This window comes from Bubalus kerabau, chromosome 3, assembly GCF_029407905.1.
Source record: "Bubalus kerabau isolate K-KA32 ecotype Philippines breed swamp buffalo chromosome 3, PCC_UOA_SB_1v2, whole genome shotgun sequence".
Classification (NCBI taxonomy): domain Eukaryota; kingdom Metazoa; phylum Chordata; class Mammalia; order Artiodactyla; family Bovidae; genus Bubalus; species Bubalus kerabau.
In genome coordinates this window covers 189,430,632-189,454,227 of record NC_073626.1, presented here as the reverse complement: position 1 = coordinate 189,454,227, position 23,596 = coordinate 189,430,632, and the positions used below count along the sequence as shown (strand labels likewise).

The window sequence follows — 23,596 nt, the reverse complement described above, 5'->3', positions numbered from 1 at the left end:
AATGCTTCTAAAATGCCAGAGAAATGGCAGAGGTGGGGCTTCCCTGGCGGTCCAGCAGTTAAGAATCTGCCTTGCAGTGCAGGGGACACTGGTGTGATCCTGGTCCAGGAAGATGCCATGTGTGTTGGAGCAACACAGCCACTCAGTCTACACGTTGCAACTGCTGAAGCCCGTGTGCCTAGAGCCCGCGCTCTGCAACAAGAGCAGCCGCTGCAGTGAGAGCCCTGCGCCCCGCTCACTGCAACCAGAGAAAGCCTGGGCGCAGCCACAGAGACCCAGCACAGCCAAAGATAAATAGGTAAGAATTTAAAAATAAAGAAACAGCAGAGGCATAACCTGGGTCTCAGAAGCCTCACAGCATGACTGCAGACAAGCCTGCACAGGTGGGAACAGGAAGCCCCCGAAAAGCACCAGGACCCCGGGCTTGTATGCGGCGTTAGCACGTTGTCCCATAGTGACAGGCACAGACATGGTGTCCCCTGACCCGGGGGTCAGTGGCTTCTGGACTAAGGATTTCCAAAGGATTAGAGACCCCGGGCTCCAGGGCAAACCAGGAAGGATCACATAGAGACTGGAACTGGGCCCAGCGCATCATTACGCATTTCTGCAAAGCCGGGAGCGGCTCTCGGAACTGGGAATAGAAGGGTGAACAGACATGGGCAGCAGCCGGGGGCAAGCAGAAGAAACTCCAGAGTAACTTAAGTGGAAAGGGCTGCAAGGAGACAGCTGTGATGAGGAGTACCCGTGCGGGGAGAGACTCCAGGGGAGGGCAGGGAAGGCTTTGACAGTGTCTGATACAAACCAGGAACTCCGTCCATCCGTTTCACAAAGGGGAGGGTGTTGGCAGGACTTGCTGATGAATGGGAGGTAGAGGCGCAGGAATGGAATCAAAGGTGCCTCTCCTCACTGAGTTTTGCTCTGAGCAGGTGGGGGCAGTGGAGCCGTTTGCTCAGCTGGGGCTGGGGGAGCAGGCTGACACCGGGGGGTGGGGCCAGCTTCCCTCGGTTCAGGTGAGAAGACCCGTTTCTTCTGCTGACGCCCCAGGGAGGGCAGCTTACTCCTCTGAGCCCCCATTTCCTCCCTCAGAATTTAGCTCGGTGCCAGTGCAGACCACTTAACCAGGGAACCCTGATTTTGGTGGCAGGCTGGACAGCTGATTTTGTTAAGGGAAGCACACTGATTGAAATGGCCCACCCTGGCCAGGCAGCATAGTAACCATTTGCATGAGTTGTTTTATGACAGGAGATCCTGATAAGGAATACGGAACTAATAAGCCACCACCAACCGGAAGAGTTCGGGAAAGGTCGAAAGGAGACACCGTGTGTCCGTCCACTTCCCCGAATCCCTCTCGCTAGCATCCATCTTGGCTTAGCGATGCGTGCGCCACCAGGAAAGACTCTGAATTAGAATGATTGGCCAAAGACCACCCGGAAACTAATCTCATCACCATAAAACCCAAGACTGCTAGCCACACTGCAGAGCAGTTCTCCTGGGTTCCCTTACCCTACTGCTCTCCACCCGGGTGCCCTTTCCCAATAAAATCTCTTGCTTTGTCAGCACATGTGTCTCCTCGGACGATTCATTTCCTAGTGTTAGACAAGAGCCCAGTTTCAGGCCCCGGAAGGAGTCCCCCTTCCTGCAACAATTCTGCATAAATGACTTCTTCAGATGTCCCTACCAGGAGACTGCGTGCCACAGTGGCCAGGGGCTGGGCCCGGCCCTGGGGAGACCTGGGTTTGGATGCGCATCAGCTGTGTCTACTGTGAGAGCTTTAAAAAGTCACTTTTCCTCTCTGAGCCTCTCTCCTCCTCTGTGAAATGAAAGCTCTTGAAACGAGGTGGCAGGAGCCAGCTTTCATGAGGTCCTGGCGCTGGGCTAAAAACTTCCTAAAAGCAGGGGCTTGGGGACTGCATCTCAAGATTTGTCCCTTATTTTTTGTATTGCTCTTTGGGGCTTCCCTGGTGGCTCAGATGGTAAAGAATCCACCTGCAATGCAGGAGACCCAGGTATGATCCCTGGGTTGGGAAGATCCCCTGAAGCAAGGAATGGCCACCCGCTCCAGTATTCTTGTCTGGAGAATTCCGTGAAAGAGGAGCCTGGCAAGCTACAGTCCACGGAGTCACAAAGAGCCGTACACAACTGAGCCACTAACTCGTTCATTTTCACTTGGCATTTAAGAGACTCCGACCTCTGAGCCATCTGGGAAGGAGCGACAGCTGCCAGGTGGCCCACGGTCTTTATGGGAGGAGGCCAAAGGAGGCTTCCTTCCAAACCACAGAGGATATGTGAGGCCCTGCATCTGCCCAGGGTCACCTTTGGGGAAGCGGCTCTCCCTGTGGTCACCGGGTGGTTTGCGGGCCGGGACCCAGGGAGGAGGTTCCCTGCTGCGGCTGCTGCTTCCTCGGGGACCCACAGGAAGGGCATAATATACCTGGTTCTGTAACCAGATAGGGTAGGGGAGCCCTGGGGAAAGAACGTCAGGCATGGCTTTCTTGACATAAGAGAAGCCATTTTGGCCCAAGCCATTCTGTGATCTAAGCCTGCCCATGATGCTTGCCCTAGACCAGGTCTCAGTAACTAGTGATCTTAAGGGAACAAAAGAATAAAGGATTGTTATCAGGCAAGAGAAGTAACACGAGCAAAGATAATACACCAGTTGTAAATGTCAGCTTCTGTGTCAATGGTGATGATTAGCCTGAAATGCTCAACCACCAACTGGAACCTGATGTCGACCTTTTCCAACTCTTGCGACTTCAATCAACTAAAGCTTGGACTCTGTTGCCTGCCCAAGCCCCTTCATGAATATGCGTGCACCCTTAGCTTAAAACTCCTCTAGTGTTGCTATTTGGGGAGATGCTGCTTTGGGGGATATAGATCCCTGGTGTTCTCTTTTCTCTGCAAGGCATAAATCTTTCCTAATCCTGATCTTTTGGTTTGAAATCCCCAAGAGGCAAACCCAGTTTTCGGGTAGCAGGCCAAGTGGCAAAAGACCTGAGAATGCACTAATTTGGACTGGTTTACTCTAGAGCATTGCCAAACTTCTCAATTTCCCTGGTTTCACTACATCTTTGCAAGAAAAGGGATTTTCTCATGTAGTGACAAACCCCATGACAAGATGATGGCTGTCTAGACAGATCAGGTGGAGTTTCAGCAGTCAGTCTGGTAGTTTCCTGGGCAGGGAGGAGGCGGGAAGAAAACCTGACTGTCGGGTGTCCGTGGCACAGCCTCCTGGCATCCAGCCGTCAGCGCGACGTGGGCGATGAGAAGGGAGCGTTATTCGTGTTGCACAGACGGCCCACCCTCTGCACAGGGGTCTCCCACTCTGGCCGCGTTGGAAATGCGCCACGTGTGAGAGTCCTGAGGGCTGGGGCCCGGATCCCGCAGGGTCTCAGTTCCCGAACCCGGGGATCTAGTCCCGAGGGCTGGGGCCCGGATCCCGCAGGGTCTCAGTTCCCGAACCCGGGGATCTAGTCCCGAGGGCTGGGGCCCGGATCCCGCAGGGTCTCAGTTCCCGAACCCGGGGATCTAGTCCCGAGGGCTGGGGCCCGGATCCCGCAGGGTCTCAGTTCCCGAACCCGGGGATCTAGTCCCGAGGGCTGGGGCCCGGATCCCGCAGGGTCTCAGTTCCCGAACCCGGGGATCTAGTCCCGAGGGCTGGGGCCCGGATCCCGCAGGGTCTCAGTTCCCGAACCCGGGGATCTAGTCCCGAGGGCTGGGGCCCGGATCCCGCAGGGTCTCAGTTCCCGAACCCGGGGATCTAGTCCCGAGGGCTGGGGCCCGGATCCCGCAGGGTCTCAGTTCCCGAACCCGGGGATCTAGTCCCGAGGGCTGGGGCCCGGATCCCGCAGGGTCTCAGTTCCCGAACCCGGGGATCTAGTCCCGAGGGCTGGGGCCCGGATCCCGCAGGGTCTCAGTTCCCGAACCCGGGGATCTAGTCCCGAGGGCTGGGGCCCGGATCCCGCAGGGTCTCAGTTCCCGAACCCGGGGATCTAGTCCCGAGGGCTGGGGCCCGGATCCCGCAGGGTCTCAGTTCCCGAACCCGGGGATCTAGTCCCGAGGGCTGGGGCCCGGATCCCGCAGGGTCTCAGTTCCCGAACCCGGGGATCTAGTCCCGAGGGCTGGGGCCCAAATCCCGCAGGGTCTCAGTTCCCGAACCCGGGGATCTAACCTGGACCCTCTGCAGTGAAGGTGGCGTCCAAACCACTGAACCACCAAGGAATTCCCAGGGAATTAATCACCTTGGAAATGTGATTCAGTTTTCCACACAGTAGGTATTTGAGACAAACCAGTTACTTGAGTTTACAGAGCATTTGCTCAACTGCAAGCTAGAAGCTTTTTTTACATTATTAGTTTTTTAAACTCATATGTGTTAGGTATTTATTTTTGAAGTTTTTTTCAGCATAACTGAAAACAGTGTGAGATATTTAAAGTGTATGATGTGATGATTTAATATACATTGTGAAGGGGTTTTCCCTCATTCATACGCTCACAAACTTTTTTTGGGGGATGGTAAGAACTCATATTCTTTTTTTTAAAAAAATGCTTATTTATCTGTTTTTGGCTGTACTGGGTCTTGTTGCTGGGCCAGGATTTCTCTGGTTGTGGCGAGTAGCGGCTGCTCTCTAAGGTACACCGGCTTCCCCTGCAGTGGGATCTCTGGCTGTGGAGCGCTGGCTCCAGGGCAGTGGGCTTCAGTGACTGCAGCTCATGCGCTCTAGAGCGCAGGCTCAGCGGTCGTGGTGCCCGGGGACCTGCGGCAGTGTGCGGGCTCTTCCTGGACCAGGGACTGAACCAGCCTCCTTTGCATTGCAAGGCAGATTCTTAATTACTGGACCACCAGGGAAGGCCCCCATTTATTCTCATGGAAACTTTACCCACAATTCTGAGAGGCGAATGCTCTTAATCTCCATTTTACAGATAGGAAAATAGAGGCTCAGAGGTTCAACTTGCCCAAAGACGGGGTAAGAAGAGGTGGCTGGCTTCAGCCCTTAGGGAAACTCAAAGCATTCCACGGGATGCCTTTTTGCAAGTGGAAGCACATCAGCTGGACACAATTAGGGCACAGAAGTGGCATGAAGGACGCAACACCGTCCCTGTTCAAGTCTGCAGTTTTATCAGAAAAGTCTTTGTGACTGAAAATAGAACATTCGCCTGCAGTCCAATTGAAGATTAAATAAGCAGTAAATTAAACGACCAGTCGATAACATACTCTAATTTAGCTCAAGTTTAAATGGGGTGAGAGAATGATCCATGGTTGCAAACTTGACGTCTGACAAAGCTGATTTGAAGAGGCAACTCCCCTGCTTCTCGTCAGTAGCTGGCTGGCGCAGAACTCATCTTTAAAGCCATTAAATTAGTCCCGAGAAAACCCATCTTTCCCTACAGGTCTAGAGATTAGAAGCAAAATCAAATTGCCCAGGTATGTGGCCTCCCCCCGAGGCCGTCAGGGATCAGTTATGTGTGAACAGGCCTGCGAGGTGGTGTTTGCCCAACTGCCGCCCAGCCCAGGGCGCGCAGGGTTGTCTGAGGCCTTTCCAGTTCTCACTTCCAAACCTGGAGCTCGAACATCTGAAGACTGTACTGCGTGTTCTTACTGAGGTGGTCAACAATTCTGAGATGCTAATGTTAGGGCTTCCCTGGTGGCTCAGTAAAGAATCTGCCTGCAACGCAGCAGACCAGGGTTCGACCCCTGGGTTGGCAAGATCCCCCGGAGAAGGAAATGGCTGCCCACTCCAGTACTCTTGCCTGGAGACTCATCCATGGGGTCGCGTCGGGCACGACTGTTTATCTCACACACACACAGTGTAAGGGTGGGGCGACAGAGGATGAGGTGGTGGGATGGTGTCACTGATTCAGTGGACATTGAGTGTGAGCGAGCTCCAGTAGGCAGTCAGGACAGAGGAGCCTGGCGGGCCGCAGTCCATGGGGGAGCAGATATGGGCACAAGCGACTGAACAATAGCAGCAGCAAATGGAAGGGCGAAGACTGTGTTTTCTAAATTTCTAGTAATTTAATGTTTGTTCCTTTTTTCTTGGTGACCTTGGCTCCTAGGCAGGAGGGGACAAGCCTTGCCCCTCACCTCTTGCAGTACCAGATGAGTGCCTTTGAACTGTCCCTTTATTTATGGGCTTGGTCTTCGTCACTGCACACAGGCTTCCTCTAGCAGCAGGAGCCTGGGGTCTCCCTGCGGTGACGTCCCTGGTTGGGGGCGCAGGCTCTCGGGGAGCAGGCTCGGCAGCTGCAGGAGCCTGGGGTATCCCTGCGATGATGTCCCTGGTTGGGGGCGCAGGCTCTCGGGGAGCGGGCTCGGCAGCTGCAGGAGCCTGGGGTCTCCCTGCGGTGACGTCCCTGGTTGGGGGAGCAGGCTCTCGGGGAGCAGGCTCGGCAGCTGCAGGAGCCTGGGGTCTCCCTGCGGTGACGTCCCTGGTTGGGGGAGTAGGCTCTCGGGGAGCGGGCTCGGCAGCTGCAGGAGCCTGGGGTCTCCCTGCGGTGACGTCCCTGGTTGGGGGAGTAGGCTCTCGGGGAGCGGGCTCGGCAGCTGCAGGAACCTGGGGTCTCCCTGCGGTGACGTCCCTGGTTGGGGCGCAGGCTCTCGGGGAGCGGGCTCGGCAGCTGCAGGAGCCTGGGGTCTCCCTGCGGTGACGTCCCTGGTTGGGGGAGCAGGCTCTCGGGGAGCAGGCTCGGCAGCTGCAGGAGCCTGGGGTCTCCCTGCGGTGACATCCCTGGCTGGGGGCGCAGGCTCTCGGGGAGCGGGCTCTACAGCACAGGCTCAGTAGTTGTGGTGTCCGGGCGTGACTGCCCCTCGGTCTGTGGGATCTTCCTGGACCTGGGATCGAAATTGTTCCCAGCACCTGCAGGCAGATCTTTTTATTTTTTGCATGACATGTGGGATCTTAGTTTCCCACCAGGGATCAAACCTGTGCCCCCTGCATTGGAAGTGCAGAGTCTTAACCACTAGACCACCAGGGATGTTCCACGGCTGGCCGATTATTAACCAGTGGACCACCAGCGAAGTCCAAACTGTCTATTAAAGCCAGAAATGCCCATTAAGGTTCATTCCCAGTGAGTCAGACATTTTTCTTAGCCTCTTGATACAAGAAGCCTTTGTTTCCAGGATAATCTCAGTGCTACAACTTGAAAAACAGCCTTGGAGTATCCCTCAGAGTGAATGCACTGGAACGTGTGTTGGAAATGGGTAAATAAGTTACATCCTTGCCAAAGAGCAGAGAACCAGTGGGTAAATAAGCTAAAGCTGAAGGTAAATTTCACACACACACACACACACAGATCTTTAGTAGCACCGTGGACCTTATATATCCTAAGGGTAAAAGTAGAAAGCTGCTGTTATTCACAGTAGCTAAGACGTGGAAGCAACCAAATCGTACATTAACAGATTACTGGATAAACAAAATGTGCCATGTACAATGGGATTCTTCAGCCCTGGAAGAGGGGATTCTGACACTCGCTGCACCAGGAGTGAACCTGCACAACTCTACGCTAACTGAAAGGTGTTACGAAAAAGACAAGTCCCGTCTAATTCCACTTCTGTGAGGTACAGTAGTCGGAGTCACAGAAATACAAAGTAAAGTGACTGGCTAGGCGCTGTGGACGGAGAAATTTTAAGTGTTCAACAGGTGGAGTTTGAGTTTTGCAAGAGGAAAATAGTTCTGGAGATAGAGAGGGCTGTGCAATAATGCACATGTACTTAAACCACTGATCCGTCCACTGAAAAACGGCTGAGGTGGTAACTTTTGTGCATTTCACCACGAGGGAGAAAAACAACAGAAACTTGCTAATATTTTGTACCTCATTTTTGAAGGGAATGAAGAACTTCACACGTCTGAGATGACAAGGCTCTGGAGGAATGACATGAACGGTCAGCAGGGGTGTCAAAGTGGGGACTGGAGGGGCCTCCGTGTCTCACTTGACGAGCGACCACTGTCGTCTCAGCGTTACCACTCTGGGGGCAGCAGCAGAGCCAGGGCGGCCACGGCGGGAACCCACACTTCCCGCTGAGGTCCAGGCCTCTGGCGCGCCGCTGCGGAACTGGAGCTCACAGCTGTGTCGGGGGACTCTGTACCGCCGTCTCCACGAGACAGAGATGTGATTTTAAGTAATTCTAATCCTGGGAGCTGTAGAAGCCAGGATGCTGCACTCCATGGGCCAGTGGTCGCTGAGCACCCCAGGGAGGGAGGCGCCCGCGCTCCGGGGGCCGAGGGGCGCCCTCCAGGACGGGCACACGGGGCAGCAGAGCTGGGAGCGAGCCCCCGGGCCCTGCAGCACCGGTTCTGCGCCTGTGCGCATGCACTCCCCACGATGGCTCAGCTCTGGAGCCAGGTCCCCTTAAAGGACCGGGCCCCTCCTCACAGTGCACATCCCGCTGCAGCACATGGAAGGAACAGGCCTGCTTTTTATAAACTAGAATAACGTTTATTTATTTCTTAGACTGTTTATTGTACATGCTGTATTTGCGGGAAATCACGGCCTCTGAAGGAACTCAGGGGTGAACTGCATTCTGAGCCGGCTACAGTCAGGTTGAGCACGGCAGTCAAGCAGAAGCCTGCTTTTCTTTATAGGTTGCCATCATCTTCTTGATTTCAGCAATAGCTTTCCCAGGATTCAGCCCCTTGAAAAAAGGAGAAGAGCATCGATATGAAACGTTAAGTGGAACTGAACGAAGAGCCCGATGACCTTGGGCAAGACTCCCGCCGTTGCTGGTGCCGGGTCCAAGCCCCGCGACTACAGACCCCGGCCTCTGACTCCTCGGGGCTGGCTGGGGCGGAGAGCCCCCCATCCCCACTCCTGAGACGGCCGCTCTCTCTGCAGGAGCCTGTGGGTGAGGCTCCTGTGGTTGGTCAGAGCCCAGGAAGAGCTCCTCCTCCTGTGACCGCACTGTCAGAAGCAGGCAGGTGTCTTAAAGGCTTCACATCATACTATTATCACTAAATCACCATCACCGGAAACCAGCCTTTACAAGCCCTCAGAACTATGTGGGAGGAACGACCCTGTTACCCCTTCCTGAGCTCCATGAGTTAAGTGGTGGTGACGCTGGCATGAGCTGCAGCCTGGCCCACAGCTGTGACAGCTGCCCTGCAGGAGGCACAGGAACGAGACCCAGCGAACGCCAGCCCCCGGACAGCAAGGGGACAGCCCAGCGCTCGGTAAAGTCAGACGCTCGTCCGAGGCGAGTGGCGGTCTCCTCATTTTAGGACAACTCAACTTTGAAACTGAAGCGCGTAGGAAAAAAGAGATCTTCAGAGAGAGAGAGGCAAAGAGAAGTTTTCCTGAAAGCTTATGGGATTAGAAGTGTATCCCTTTGAACTGATCCTTCAAAAGGAAGTTCCCTGGACTATCAGTACACAACACGAGAAAAGGCAGATGCTGACAGAGGGCACCCACCCCGCCGGCTGAGGGCGCCCAGGAAGCTGGCTCCAGCACGGCTTCCCGGAGGGCTGGGGGAGGACCTCCCGCCGCTCTGACCCGCCGAGCCGCGTACACGCCTGCCCGCCGCAGCTCAGGAAACGGTTGAGACTCAGACGGGTAGTAAGAGGGCCTGATGCGGCCCCGGGAGGAGGGCAGCCCTGGGCTGGGAGGCGCGTGGTGGGCCTCTAGCCCTGCCCCCGCCCGACCGTGACCCGTCGCAGGCTCAGCTTCCCCATGTGTAAAAGGGGGTGTACCGGACGGTTTTTAGGGCCCCTTCCAGCTCAACCACCCTGGGCCTGTGTGCAGCCTCAGAGCCCAGTGCTCGCCCCTCTTTACCAGGCGGCGGGCGGGACATGCCACGGCGGCCCCTGGCTGGTCCATCTGCTGCAGGTTCTCGCCCAGGAAGGCGCCTCAGGAGGCTGTGTGGAACTCTTAAGAAGCATGAGCACACGAGCCAGGCCGCCTTGGAGCGGCTGTTTTCTGACTGACCGGCTCCAATGGGTCCAGGACCTTTTTTGTTCTAAAGAACAGAAGGCCCCAGTGCTGAGCGCTCACTCTGTGCCAGGCCCTGTCCTGAGACGGTCCGCGGCGTGCGGCCGCAGGGCTCACTGGGCGGAGCCCGGGTAAGGGCAGGCAGCGCTGCCTGCGGCCGTCAGCACCCAGCTACAGCCTGCCGATCCCCGCGCTGACGCCGCCGAGCAGACCGGAGCCGGGGGTCCGAACAGCGGCGTGGCCCAGTCTGGACTTCACGTCTGCTGAGATACGCCGCCTTTTCTTTTTTTAAGCCGCTAACTGGCTGGGCGTGAGTCTTCCATCTTGCTGCCTATCCTCTTAAAACGAAACTGCTCCATCCACAGTCCCGCGCAGAGGGCGGTCCTGGCGGCTCCCCGCCCATGGGCCGGACCACAGCTGCTGGCTGGCTCTGACGTGGGCTGTGCCGGGAGAGCTGAGCTGGGCCACGCGCCTCCCTCTGGGGAACGTAAGCCGAGAAATGAGGAGACAGGCAGCTGCTGAGGCTGCGGCAGGGTAAGCCCAGGAGCAGGAACAGGAAGAGGGAGTGAAAACTAGGCAAGCAGAGCTCCGAGCACGAGAGCAGACACAGCGAGCACAGGCCTGCCGCGGGGCAGAGAGCGGTGGGCGGAGCCCTCGGCCGGGGGGCCCGGAGCCCCTAGGCCGCCTGTGCTCAGATGCTTCCATCCCGTGGTTCCTGCAGTCAGAGCGAGCCCAGCGGATCCGAGCAGGAACCCGCGTCCATGCCCGCGGGAACCCTGCCTCGTGCCGACACCCCCGGGCCCACACCGAGGTGACCGCGTGCTCTGCCTCCGGGGCACAGGTCGGCGGGGCCGTGGGCCGTACCTTGGGGCAGGTCTGCGTGCAGTTCATGATGGTGTGGCAGCGGTACAGAGAGAAGGGGTCCTGCAGCTTGGCCAGGCGCTCCTCCGTGAAGTCGTCTCTGGAGTCGATCATCCAGCGATAGGCCTGGGGGAGCGGGCACTGGTGAGCCGAGCTGTGCCCTGACCGACCGGAGCAGCCCTCTGACTGACAGCAAGGCTCCTGGCGTGCAGAGAACCCTGCTCACCCAGCTTAGAGGTCATTTCCACACCCTTTACTTCTCATCCTCTTTCAGAGAATGGCTTCCCACCCTTTCGTAGCATCTTCTGATCACCTCGACTAATGATCCCCACGCACCTCTGAGCCACAGCACCCAGTCCCTGGTGCCTAATTATGCACCAGGGGCGTCATGTACTGGTCTCATGCCCTCGTCACCCTCCTCCCTAGATCATGAAAGCGCAAAGGCAGGGAAGCTGTGCTTGACTCTCTCTAACTGCCTCCCCAGCACTACTCACTGTCTCTGAGTAAACAGACTTAACGTTTAATCTACTTATTGATTCTTTTAATGAGCGTGGCCATCCAGGAAGCCTGAGCTCAGCCAGCTGAACACGGACTCAGCTCCTGAGCAGCAGGCTTGCCCCAGCAGTGGCCGAGAGGCCCTCTGCACGTCCCAACTCAGACACCGGTGTAAGTGCCAAGCGTGAACACACCTCACTATTCAGTCTTTAACTTGGCCAGGATCAGCACTGCTGACTGGTCACAGAACCACAGAACTTCTCTTTTTGTGGGAAAATGAGAATCAAGAAGTTGTTTTTTGAGTTGCTTAAGGCTCTATGAAAAGCACTGACCACAAATCTAAAAAGTATGAGCTTTCTGGGAACAAAGACAGTGACCTCGGCTGTGAACTACACACCCAGTCAAAGGTGATGAAAAGCAGCGCGCGGTTCTTTTCTAAGCAACCCCTCAACCCAGCCCTGCAGGCTTTCATTGGCCGGGAAACCTCCAACCTTTCACTGGGTAACTGCCCCTCAGTGAAATTTCTCTCTGCCCTGCCTGCATGTTGAAAATCCCTGAGAGGGCGGTGGGGAGCTTTCTAACAGATGGAGTCAAGGAAAGCGGGCAAGTGGGCAGCAAAGAGCCAGCTGCACAGGAGAATGTCTGAAACATCTGCATGGCACGGCCTGCCACCTGCAGCCACCAGCCGCGGGCGTGGCCCTCGCCACACTACAAGGAGGCCTTCTGCAGATGAAGCCCCAGATTCATCGAAGCCAGTGAAGGCGATGTGACCAACTGCCCTGTTTGTAGCGGGTGCCGGGAAGGACACCGCCCCTCACAACAGCTGGTTTCCAGCACACTGTCCTTCTGGAGTCCTGGAAGCCCGAGCCTCAGCGTCCCTCCCAACAACGCAGGTGCCTCACCTGCATGAGGACGGCGGGGCCCAGGTACTTGTCTCCGTTCCACCAGTAGCTGGGGCAGCTGGTACTGCAGCAGGCGCAGAGGATGCACTCATACAGCCCGTCCTGCGCGGGGAGAGAGGCGGTCAGGGCCCATCACTCCTCACAGAGCCCGTCCTGCGCGGGGAGAGAGGCGGTCAGGGCCCATCACTCCTCACAGAGCCCGTCCTGCACGGGGAGAGAGGCGGTCAGGGCCCATCACTCCTCACAGAGCCCGTCCTGCACGGGGAGAGAGGCGGTCAGGGCCCATCACTCCTCACAGAGCCCGTCCTGCACGGGGAGAGAGGCGGTCAGGGCCTATGACTCCTCATAGAGCCCGTCCTGCGTGGGGAGAGAGGCGGTCAGAGCCTATCACTCCTCATAGAGCCCGTCCTGCGCGGGGAGAGAGGCGGTCAGGGCCCATCACTCCTCACAGAGCCCGTCCTGCGCGGGGAGAGAGGCGGTCAGGGCCCATCACTCCTAATAGAGCCCATCCTGCACGGGGAGAGAGGCAGTCAGGGCCCATCACTCCTCACAGAGCCCATCCTGCACGGGGAGAGAGGTGGTCAGGGCCTATGACTCCTCATAGAGCCCGTCCTGCGCGGGGAGAGAGGCGGTCAGGGCCTATGACTCCTCATAGAGCCCGTCCTGCGTGGGGAGAGAGGCGGTCAGAGCCTATCACTCCTCATAGAGCCCGTCCTGCGTGGGGAGAAAGGCGATCAGGAGCCTATCACGCAAGAGACATCTGTGACCTGAGCTGATTAAACATGACGTGTGGGGTCAGCACACAGGCAAAGTGCACTGAGCTTTGCGTGAGTTTTCTTGGCAAAATCCTGGGAGTGGTTTGCAGAGATTTACCAGATTCATAAAAAAGATCTTGGAACTGATCTTCAGACACGTGCTGGATCAGAGCCCAAAGTTCTTAAGTCCAGATGTACTTATCCTTTAATAAATAACCCCTTACTTATCTTAAAAAAAAAAAAACAACAAAAAAACACACACACACATGAAAAGACCTTACCGCCTCGAATGCGGTCTAGCAGAAATTAAAAGCCCCCAAGTGTCGAGGCCTCCAGAGTCTACACCGGCCTCTGCCCTGGGTCAGCAGGGTCTCAAGGTTTCCAGGGGGAACATTAACACTGTCCCCAAGAGTCAGCCCACACTGAGCACTGGGTGCCTTATGACCTCATCTAAGTGGCACAATAACCCTGGGGTGGATTAGATTCCCATTTTACAGCTGAGGCTCAGAGGCTCGGCGGAACGGCCTGCTTTGGAATCCTTCCTCTAACACCGCCACACTCACAGACTCAACCTGCCCAACAGGTTCTAACAAACCGGACTTTGATTTGGGGAACAATAGAAACTGCTAACAAGTGGCACAACAGAAGGGCATGCTGACATCTGAAGTGACAGCCATAAGCAGATGGCAGAGTTGATGGTCACCACTGTGAGCACAGGTCTCCAATAAAACCCGTGCTCTCAGCTGCTGAGCGTCCACGCCGGGCCCACTGGAAGGCGTAAGGTCACAGCGTTTACAACCTTTTATTAAGATCAAAGCCTTAGTAACAGTCATGTTATTTAGTCTCCTTGATATGATAGACTTCTTGGAGTTAGAAATTAGGGGTAGAGCTACGTCCTGAGAATGAGAAAATATTTAAAGAGAAGTTGGCTGCTTGCTCTGACGTGCAACGTCACCATGCTGACCCTCAACATCCCCACGATGACAGAGCTGGGCGTCCTTACTACGACTTTCTACTTGCTTTTTGAGCTGTACCATGCGGCACATGGAATTCAGTTTCCTGACCAGGGATCGAACCCACGCCCCTCGCAGGGAGCTTGGAGTCTTAGCCAGTAGACCACTGGGGAAGTCCCAAAGACTTTCCTTTCTTAATGTTTTATGGGGAAGAGGTATGTATGAGTCTCAGCTGTCTGACTCTACATGACCCCATGGACTGCGGCCTGTCAGGCTCCTCTGTTGGTGGGATTTCCCAGGCAAGAATATGGAGGTTTGCCATTTCCTTCTCCAACAGGGAAGAGAGGACACGCTAAATATTCCCTAGGACCTAAAAAGGCAAAATTCATGTATTCACTCACACAACTGTGTTTGCTGGTAAGACGGCTCACGCCATGTGACCCACAAAGGGCAAGGTGCGGCCCCGCCGCCGAGGCGCACTCGGCCTGCTGACAGGCTGCCCCGTAAATGAATGAGACGGTGGCCCGAAGCAGCGTGAGTCCCCGCCTCATGCAGAGGCAATGTTGGCACCTGTTTCCTCTGGTCCCCCTTCCCACCTCTTCCTGTCCAGAGGAGTGTGCAAGCCAGAGACTTCTTAAAGGAGGTAAAAGTGTGCGAGAGAGAGAGACTAAAGCCTTGATAATAACCCCTTCACTCTCAGAGACTCCACAGCGTGTCCCCAGGCGTGGCACCTCCAGGAGTAAGCAGACCCACACCGCGTTACCAGATGTGCGGTGTCGGGAGAGGAGCAGGTCCCAGTCCTGGTTCCGCCTCACCTCTCACTCCTGTCTGTAACCAGAGCGGTGGCAGCCGGGCCGCAGACGGCCAGCACGTGCTTCATTCGCCTGTGCTGTTAGTAACGGACGCAGCCCTCGGTCCTCTGGGTCCTCTGCAGGCCCTGGCACCGAGGCAGCACCGCGCTGCCCCAGGCTGGGCCCTCCAGCCCTCAGTCCTCTGCAGGCCCTCACTACCCGCCGGGCCCTGATAGGCTGGGCGTCAACCCTGGACAGTTAGTTCTGAAGGTCCTTTCCGGAAGACGCTAAACGGTCCACATCGTCTCCTGCTGCCCCTGCCGCCAGCCTCCCCAGCCCCGCCCCAGCCCCCTGGGTAAACATCTCTGCCACAAAATCCTCAAGTCAGACAATGAACGGGGACTAATGACCAGTTTCTCACGGTCCTCTATGGACTGCAGATACTGCTCCTTGCCTCCCTGGGACTCATCCTTCTTCTTTAAGTAAGGCTCGATGGACTTGTACTGAGCATAGAAGTTGCTCAAATCCTGTTAAGAGGAAGAGGAAGAAACGGGTCAGATTCCACCGCCACCCTCCGTGTCCTTATTTACCCCGTTTCTTGGACACTGCCCGCGTTCCTGCCCCGTGACAGCAGTCAGCCTCTTCCTCTGGCACAGACACGTGCAAATCCGTGAAAGGAGAAGTGGTCGTGTGTAGGCGTGCTCAGGAAACCTCTCCTCTAGCCACGTGAGAAACCTTCCCACCCTGCAGTACTTTCTCCCGATGTCCCTGAAAGCACCCAGTGAGGGACAGGAAAGGCGGTCAGATATCGGGGGGTGCAAATTAAAGCTTTCCCAATGGAGATTTTCCACATGAATTCTTTGGTGTGAGGGCTAAATTCTTCATTTCTGAAACTGTCCCAGGTCTAAAATTCTGTGTCCTGTTATTCCCAAACAATCCTCACCAAAGCAGCTGCTGGAGGATCTTCTAGGCCTTTAATCTTCTGCCATTCACATTCCTTAATTAAACTCACGACAGCAAAGAAACCTGCCCTGAAGAACTACAGCATAACACACACACCTCCCAACCCACTTAAAAAACAGAAAACTTACAGGAACAAGGTCCTTTATCACATACATATGTGGCAGAGGGTAGATTTTGGAAACTTTGCTGAGGTTGGTGTCGATCCTGCGGGTGCACGCAAGAGTGTTGCCTCCATTGATGTTCATGGCACAGGAGCCGCAGATGCCTGGAGAGGGAACAGGGGCGCCCCAACCCACTGCGTCAGCTCCCTGCCAGGCTCCAGCGGCAGCGGGGCGCCAACACGGACACGCCGTGCGGAGGCGCCCACCGCCTTTCCCTCCCCTGCTTCCTGGAACGGAGACCCTAAAGGCTGCAGACCCAAAAGCCTGCTGTGAAACCAGGGCAGCCCTGAGGCTGGAAGGTGCCCGCCCAGGGTGGCGCTGCTGGGGCCCGAGGCCCGGGTCCTAGCTCCTGGCGCCAGGTTTGCTGAGGGGAAAAACAGCCTTCTCTGTGTGTTTCTTTTTAAAGTAACTGTTACTTGCCGTGCCGCATGGTTTGTGGGGTCTTAGTTCCTCAACCAGGGATTGAACCTGGACCCCTGGCAGTAAAAACTCAGAGTCCTAACCACTGGACTGCCTCGGAATTCACCGGACTCAAACCCTCAACAGATTAAGACCCCGTCGAATCACCACTGTCTTGGTCATCTTACAGTTGAGGCCTGGACACAGGTGCCCCAGAGGTCGCTCTGATTCTACTGTCTCCATAAAGCAGCTTGGTGCCTACACTGTGGACATGAAACCCACACGAGCTGCCTCAGCACCGGCTTCCCAAGGAGGATGAACTAATGTGAAACCAAACCAAAGGAAGCAAAAGAAGGCGCTGAGCAAGCACCGTGAAATGAGGTTTCCTTAGCTTGCACTGATTTCCTGCGTATGGAATTTCTTAGGTATTTCAGGGTTACAAATGACTACTCGATCTAACCCCTGCTACCACGTGTCTTAAAAAAAAAAACAAAAAAAGAAAAGAAACTTCCCTTAAAAGGGCTCGCTGGGAAATTCTTTACAAACAAGGGAAACAGAAGTAGCCAAAGTTAGTATCATTCTGCCTTTTCTATTTTTAGCTCACATGGGCCACACCTGGTGTTCTTGGCTCAGAAAGGTTACTGAAAGCATCTCTATTTCCTGTGCTGTCAGGGTGGTATTTGATTGCAGGAGGATGTTCCCTCGACAGCGGGATTCAGCCAAGCTATCGTGCCAGCAGCATCGGCTACATTAAACCCAACCCTGCAGGCCAGCCGAAGCAGAACAGACGTCTCAGCAGCAGGACTTTAAACGCTTGAGCCACAGCAGGACACGTGTGGAGCGCGGTGGGCCAGCAGCCCTGACGATCCTTCCTACATTGTACGGAAGGTATTTTAGGGACAAAGTCGGCCACGGCCGTGGTCTTGGCCCCAGCAGCCCTGTTCTGGTTTATCCCAGGCTTCCAAGCCAGGCTAAGCGCGTGTACCGCCTGAGGGAACAATTGCAGAATCTGACACCTCTGCCTGAGTCCTGGCTCCCGACTCACCACCTCCAGGGCCTTCCAGAAGCCCGGACCCTCCCCTGCGCGTCAATGACAGCAGCGCCTGCCTGCCTGCCCGGCGTGGAGCGCGCGGCGTGGAGCGCGCACAGTCTGTGCTCCACAGCCGGCAGGATCATCAGCCGGCACAGCACCCCTGTGGTTTTTCCCACACTGGAGAACTCTCTGGATGATTACTTAGGAGTTTTCTTTAAATCAGCCCCCTTTACTTAAAGTCTTATTTAAAGACTCATTTCCATCACCGCTGCACTGTGGTGCGTAACTCTACTTTTCGGGTGCGTAGCCATGGAAGCACTGTCGTGCGTAACTCTCCTTTTCGGTGCGTAGCCATGGAAGCACTGTCGTGCGTAACTCTACTTTTCGGTGCGTAGCCATGGAAGCACTGTCGTGCGTAACTCTCCTTTTCGGTGCGTAGCCATGGAAGCACGGTCGTGCGTAACTCTACTTTTCGGTGCGTAGCCATGGAAGCGAACGCTGTCGGTGGCACAGCCTGGAATCAGCGCGCGATGCAGCGATCGCTGTTCCCACCCAGAACCCCCCACCGACCACCTGCTCTGTGCACGTGTGATGCTGGGAGCGGGCAGTGGGTGCGCGACTCCCCTGTTGGACGTGGTGAGTGTCTAGAAAGTCCCCGCCACCACCCGAGGGAAGGGGCTCTGTGGCCACCAGGCAGAGGATCTGAGCTGGTCCCTGAAGGGTGCAGCCGCTCACAGGGGCCGCCAGACACAGTAACCACGCAAGTGAAAGCTCCTCAAGGGAAATAAACTCCGAAACCCGAACCTGTATCCGGATTCAAACTCCCAGCACTTCTGCCCAGGAAAAGCAAGTGTGACCCGTGGCGGGGTACCTGGCGAAGCCCTACAGCCACCGTCCAGGTAGCCCCGGACTCGGCTCTGGCCAGCCCAGGCCTCTTTTGGGAACCAGGACAAAAGTGTCCAAGCCCAGCGACAGGGAGGCAGAGGCTCACCTTCTCTGCATGATCTCCGGAAGGTCAGGGTGGAATCCATTTCATTCTTAATCTTGATTAGAGCATCCAGCACCATAGGACCACAGCTGACCAAGAGAAAAAAAAAATCACAGAAATAACAGACCCAGTTGTGTTTATGTTGACGCCCAATCTCCCTGCACGTCACCATGACATAACCTGAGACAGCGGCACAGGTTAGCTGCTCTGCTTACCCATCTGGCCTCTCGGGTCACCTGCAGACTTTTTCTAGGTTTTACTGTGTGCACAGAGTAGAGCGCGCACACTCTCACAGTTACGGGCCACCGAGCTCTGCTCTGATGACCACACTGCACGTACGTGTCCAGGAAACGGAGCGTAAAGACAGGGAGGCGTGTTTAAGGAGCAACTTCCACACACTAGCAGCTTGTTTCTTCTTCTAAAGCTCCCTGAAAAGTTTCCCAAATTATTTATTTAAAATTTCAGTTTTATTTTTTTGGATGAAAACAGTAAGTAGCTTTACATGGTTAGTTAACAGCTTCTCAGCTCTGAAGCAGAGAGAGCAGTGTCCACATCACACAGGACTGCTGTAGGTGAATCAACACACAGGAAAAACGAAACACTTAAGAGCAGTGTCTGCCACACACATTCAGTCTAACGACGACTGCAGAGACTTTGATTCAATGAAAATGGCTTATTCTCTCAGAGCCTCAGTTTCTTCATCTGTAAAATGGAATTAATATTTATATAAAATTATGAAGATTAAATAAAAACATATAGCAACAAGGTCCTACTGAACTATATTCAATCCTGTGATAAACCACAGTGGAAAAGAAATGCAAAAGCGTATGCGTGACTGAGTCACTCTGCTCTACAGAAACTAACGGAACGCTGCAAGCCGACTACCCAGCACTGCAATAAAGAGTGCGTTCTCAGAGCACCTGGCAGACGCGTGCACAGCACATCTACCTCCTGGTTGCCGCCTCCACCCTATTCTCAGTATTTCCCTCTGCGTGAGTTTAAAAAAATATGCCCCCTCCCAATTTTCTACCTGCCGTCTCCTTCTCTCCCCCACCCAACTCTGAGACTCCCGACAAACACTGTGAATTCAGGGTCTGCTGCTGCTGTCGTTCAGTCGCTCAGCCGTGTCTGACTCTTTGCGACCCCATGGACTGCAGCACGTCAGGTTTCCTGTCCTTCACCATCTCCCAGATTTGCTCAAACTCATGTCCATCGAGTCAGTGATGCTTTCTGACCATCTCATCCTCTGTCGTCCCCTTCTCCTCTGCCTTCAATCTTTCCCAGCATCAGGGTTTTTTCTGCTGAGTCAGTTCTCTGCATCAGGTGGCCAAACTACTGGAGCTTCAGCATCAGTCCTTTCAATGAAAATTCAGGACTGATCTCCTTTAGGATTGACTGGTTTGACTTCCTTGCTGTCCAGGGGACTCTCAAGAGTCTTCTCCAACACGACAATTCGAAAGCATCAATCCTTCAATGCTCAGCCTTCTCTATGGCCCAACTCTTATATCCAAACATGACTACTGGAAAAATCATAGCTTTGAGTAGATGGACCTTTGTTGGCAAAGTGATGTCTTTGCTTTTAAATACCCTGTCTAGGTGTGTCCTGGCTTTCCTTCCAAGGAGTTAGCGCCTTTTAATTTCATGGCTACAGTTACCATTTGCAATGATTTTGGAGTCCAAGAAAATAAACTCTGTCAGCTTCCACTCTTTCCCTTTCTTAAAGTGTATAACATGATAATCTGATACACAGTGAAAGGACTGCCATGATAAGCTGGTTAGTCAGCACATCTGCATTATCTGTATGTATTTCTACCAACAATATGTCACACCCTTTCCACTGTACCTCTGCTAACACTGCGAACTGTAACCTTTTTAAAAAAACCTGGTGTTCTGAGAATGGAGACGTGTTATTATTGTCACGGTTTTGAGATCTTCGAATACTACAGTGGTTGAGTATTTGTCATAAATTCACTGACCTTTCCTCACATCAATTATTTATCGCAAGTCTGCTCTGTGCCAGGTTCTGTTCTGGGTGTGAGACATCCACCAGGGGACAAAGCAGATACAAACTCCCGCCCACAGGCAGCATTCACTCTAGTGGACTGATCTTACGGACTCAGTCTCTCCATGTTCCTTGCCTCGTTGTGTACTAAAGTCTGGGGAATTTTCTTTTTGAAGGTCTGAACTACCATCTTCTAGAAGAGAAACTCTTGTGTTTTTGTCCACTGCTCCTCACTCCCAGGACTTCACTTCCGGTCACCAACTGTGTGGGTGTTGTTTCCACGCCAAGTGATTCTGCAACAGCAAGTGGGTGTCCCACAGTGGAACTCAACGCTGACACTATCAACTCGAGGTCCTGGAGACCCCTCCTCCAGTTTGCTAGAGTGGCTCACAGAATTAAAAAGAGAAAAGTTTACTGACTAGAATTCTGTTTATTATAAAAGGATACAGTCCTGCAACAGTCGAATGGAAGAGATGCACAGGGTAAAGGTATTTGGGAAGGGAGAAGAGCTTTCACACTCTCTCCTGAAGGCCACTCTCTCCTAGCACCTCCTGGGCTTTACTGATTCACCCTCTCTGAACCCTGGAATCAAGGATTTTCATGGAGGTTTAACTATGTAGGGAAGACTGATTACATCTGGTCACTGATAAGCGATTAGACCTCTAGCCCTGCTCCCCTCCTGGGAAACCTGGACGTTCCAGCCCTCGACTCATACATTCACCTAGCAACCAGCCCTAATCGAGTGGATTTAGGGGCTTTTAAGAAATCACTTAATATAAACCCAGGTGTGGCTGAAATGAGCTTGTTGTAACAAAAGATACCATTTCACCTCTGTTATTTATCTGAAGCTATCTGAGGAACTGAGAACGAAAACAAATCACCACAAAAGATGGCCCTATAGTTCTTTGGGATTACAAGCATTTTAGAAGCCACAAACCCAAGACCAAATATATACCACAGCATCACACATCTAATAAATCTGATGCTAATCCTGCTTCCGCCCTCAACCAGCAATTGGCTATCTGACTTCTGATTCTGAAAGTCAAAATTTTAAAACATGCAAAAAATTTACATGTTCACACTGTTAAAAGTCGACCACTTTTCCTTTTATGATACTGTCCTCTTTTAAGTCTAAAAGACCATGCTCCTTCCTGAGACCAGATGAATATTTTGTGTTTTCTTCTATTTCTTAACATTTTCAAAGTGTGTGCATGCATTCAGAGTCATTTCAGTCCTGTCTGACTCTTGTGACATGATGCACCCCCAGGCCCCTCTGTCCGTGAGTTTCTCTAGGCGAGAATACTGGAGTGGGGGGCCAGGCTCTCCTCCAGGGGATCTCCCGACCCGGAGGCTGATCCGCGTCCCTGCGTCTCCTCATCGGCAGGCGGCTTCCTTACCACTAGTGCCAGCCGGGAAGCCCTCTTTCCTGCCTTCAAGTAGTTATTTTTACATTAGTATTCAAAAATTCCATTTTAATACATATTTAATTCATATGTTCCAATCCCACTTTACCTGCGTCTCTGCATTAAGAGCAGTCGTCTGTGTGTGTTCAGTTAACAAGCAGTGTCCGACCTTAGCGACCCCCTGGACTGCAGTATACCACGCTTGCCTCTCCTCCGCCACCTCCGGGCATTTGCTCTAATCCATGTCCACTGCGTCGGTGATGCCATCCAGCCATCTCATCCTCTGCCGCCCCCTTCTTCTCTCGCCTTCAACCTTTCTCGGCATCGGGGTCTTTTCCACTGTGCTGGCTCTTCACATCACGTGGCCAAAGTACTAGAGCTTCAGCAGCAGTCTTTCCAATGAACAATCAGGGTTGATTTCCTTTAGAATTGACAGGCTTGATCTTCATGCCATCCAAGGGACTCTGAATAGTCCTCTTCAGCACAATTCGAAAGCATCGATTCTTTGGTGCTCAGCCTTCTTCGTGGTCCAACTCACACATCTCCATGACTGCTGGAAAAACCGTGTGTGCGCCAAGAAGCTTCAGTCATGTTCGGCTCTTGACGATCCTATGGACCACCGCCCACCAGGCTCCTCTGTCCATGGGATTCTCCAAGCAAGAATGCTGGAGTGGGTTGCCATGCCCTCCTCCAGGGGATCTTACTGACCCAGGGATCGAACCCAGGTCTCTTGGGTCTCCTGCATTGGCAGGCGGGTTCTTTACCACTAGCGCCACCTGGGAAGCCATAGCTTTGACTATACAGACCTTTGTCGGCAAAGTCTGCTTTTTAATTCGCTTTTAATTTTGTGGCTGCAGTCACCGTCTGAATTGATTTTGGAGCCCAAGAAAATTAAAATCTGTCACTGCATCCACTTTCCCCCCTTCTATTTGAAGTGATGGGACCGGATGCCATGATCCTAGTTTTCTGAATGCAGAGTTTTAAGCCAGCTTTACCACTTTCCTCTTTCACCTCACTCTTTTTCACCCTCATCAAGAGGCCCTTTAGTTCTTCTTTGCTTTCTGCCACTAGAGTGGTATCACCTGCATATCTAAGGTTGTTGATATTTCTCCTGGCAATCTTGATTCCAACTTGTGATTCACCAAGCCTGGCATTCTGCACGATGTACTCTGCATATAAGTTTAACAGAGTGACAACAAACAGCCTTGTCATACTCCTTTCTCAGCTTTGAAGCAGTTACTCTAGAATTATATGTCCTTAACTTCTCAATGGATTGAAAGTTAATACTGTATCACTTCAGGTAGCCACCTTCCAACTTTACAGGAGAACTTGCTCTCAGCTCTTACGATGGTCATCAGTTGTCAGGACATCCCTGGTCGTTTGGCGCTCAGAGTCTGCCTGCCAGTGCAGGGGACGTGGGATCAGTTCCCGGTCTGGGAAGATCCCACCTGCTGCGGAACAACTAAGCCCGAGGGCCACAACCCTAGAGCCTGTCTACAGGGCCCAGGAGCCACAGCTACTGACGCCTGCGCGCCCAGAGCCCGAGCTCTGCAGCAAGAGAAGCCACTGGAATGAGAAGCCCACTGCCCGCGGCGGCTGCAGAAGACCCCGCGCCGCCAGAAACAAGGCGCCAGCGACCACCCGCAGCACGTGTGAGTCACACGGCAGGTGACACGTTAGACTGCTTTAAGCCATCATCTGCGTTAACAGTTAAGAGGAGAAGGGGTTACATTGATCATATCTGGTGCTTTTCATTACTTTCCTAGGACGTGAGATTCCACACGGTATTATTTTTCTTTAGCTTGAAAAACTTCCTCTTCCATGTGGCACAGGTCTCTGGCTATTCTTTCCCTTTTTGTTATCTGAAAATGTCTTAATTTCATCTTCATCTTGAAGGATCTTTTTGCTGAACACAGAATTCCAGTTCACAGAGCTTTCCTTTTAGTAATCGAGAAGTCGTCCACTGTGCTTCAGC

At 53.8% G+C, this 23,596-nt stretch overlaps 1 protein-coding gene across 1 annotated transcript in view; it reads right to left on the bottom strand.

The window, feature by feature from the left end:
• Positions 1–8,408: 8,408 nt before the first annotated feature.
• The window catches only part of SDHB (succinate dehydrogenase complex iron sulfur subunit B), a 29,566-nt gene continuing 14,378 nt past the window's right edge, over positions 8,409–23,596 (bottom strand). The window contains exons 3-8 of the mRNA XM_055574335.1: positions 18,220–18,305; positions 15,764–15,900; positions 15,083–15,199; positions 12,174–12,275; positions 10,780–10,902; positions 8,409–8,626 (exon numbers count right to left, since the gene is read on the bottom strand). Of these exons, the coding sequence (XP_055430310.1) occupies positions 8,549–8,626; positions 10,780–10,902; positions 12,174–12,275; positions 15,083–15,199; positions 15,764–15,900; positions 18,220–18,305 (643 nt within the window). The 3' untranslated portion in view covers positions 8,409–8,548. The remainder of the gene's footprint in view (positions 8,627–10,779; positions 10,903–12,173; positions 12,276–15,082; positions 15,200–15,763; positions 15,901–18,219; positions 18,306–23,596) is intronic.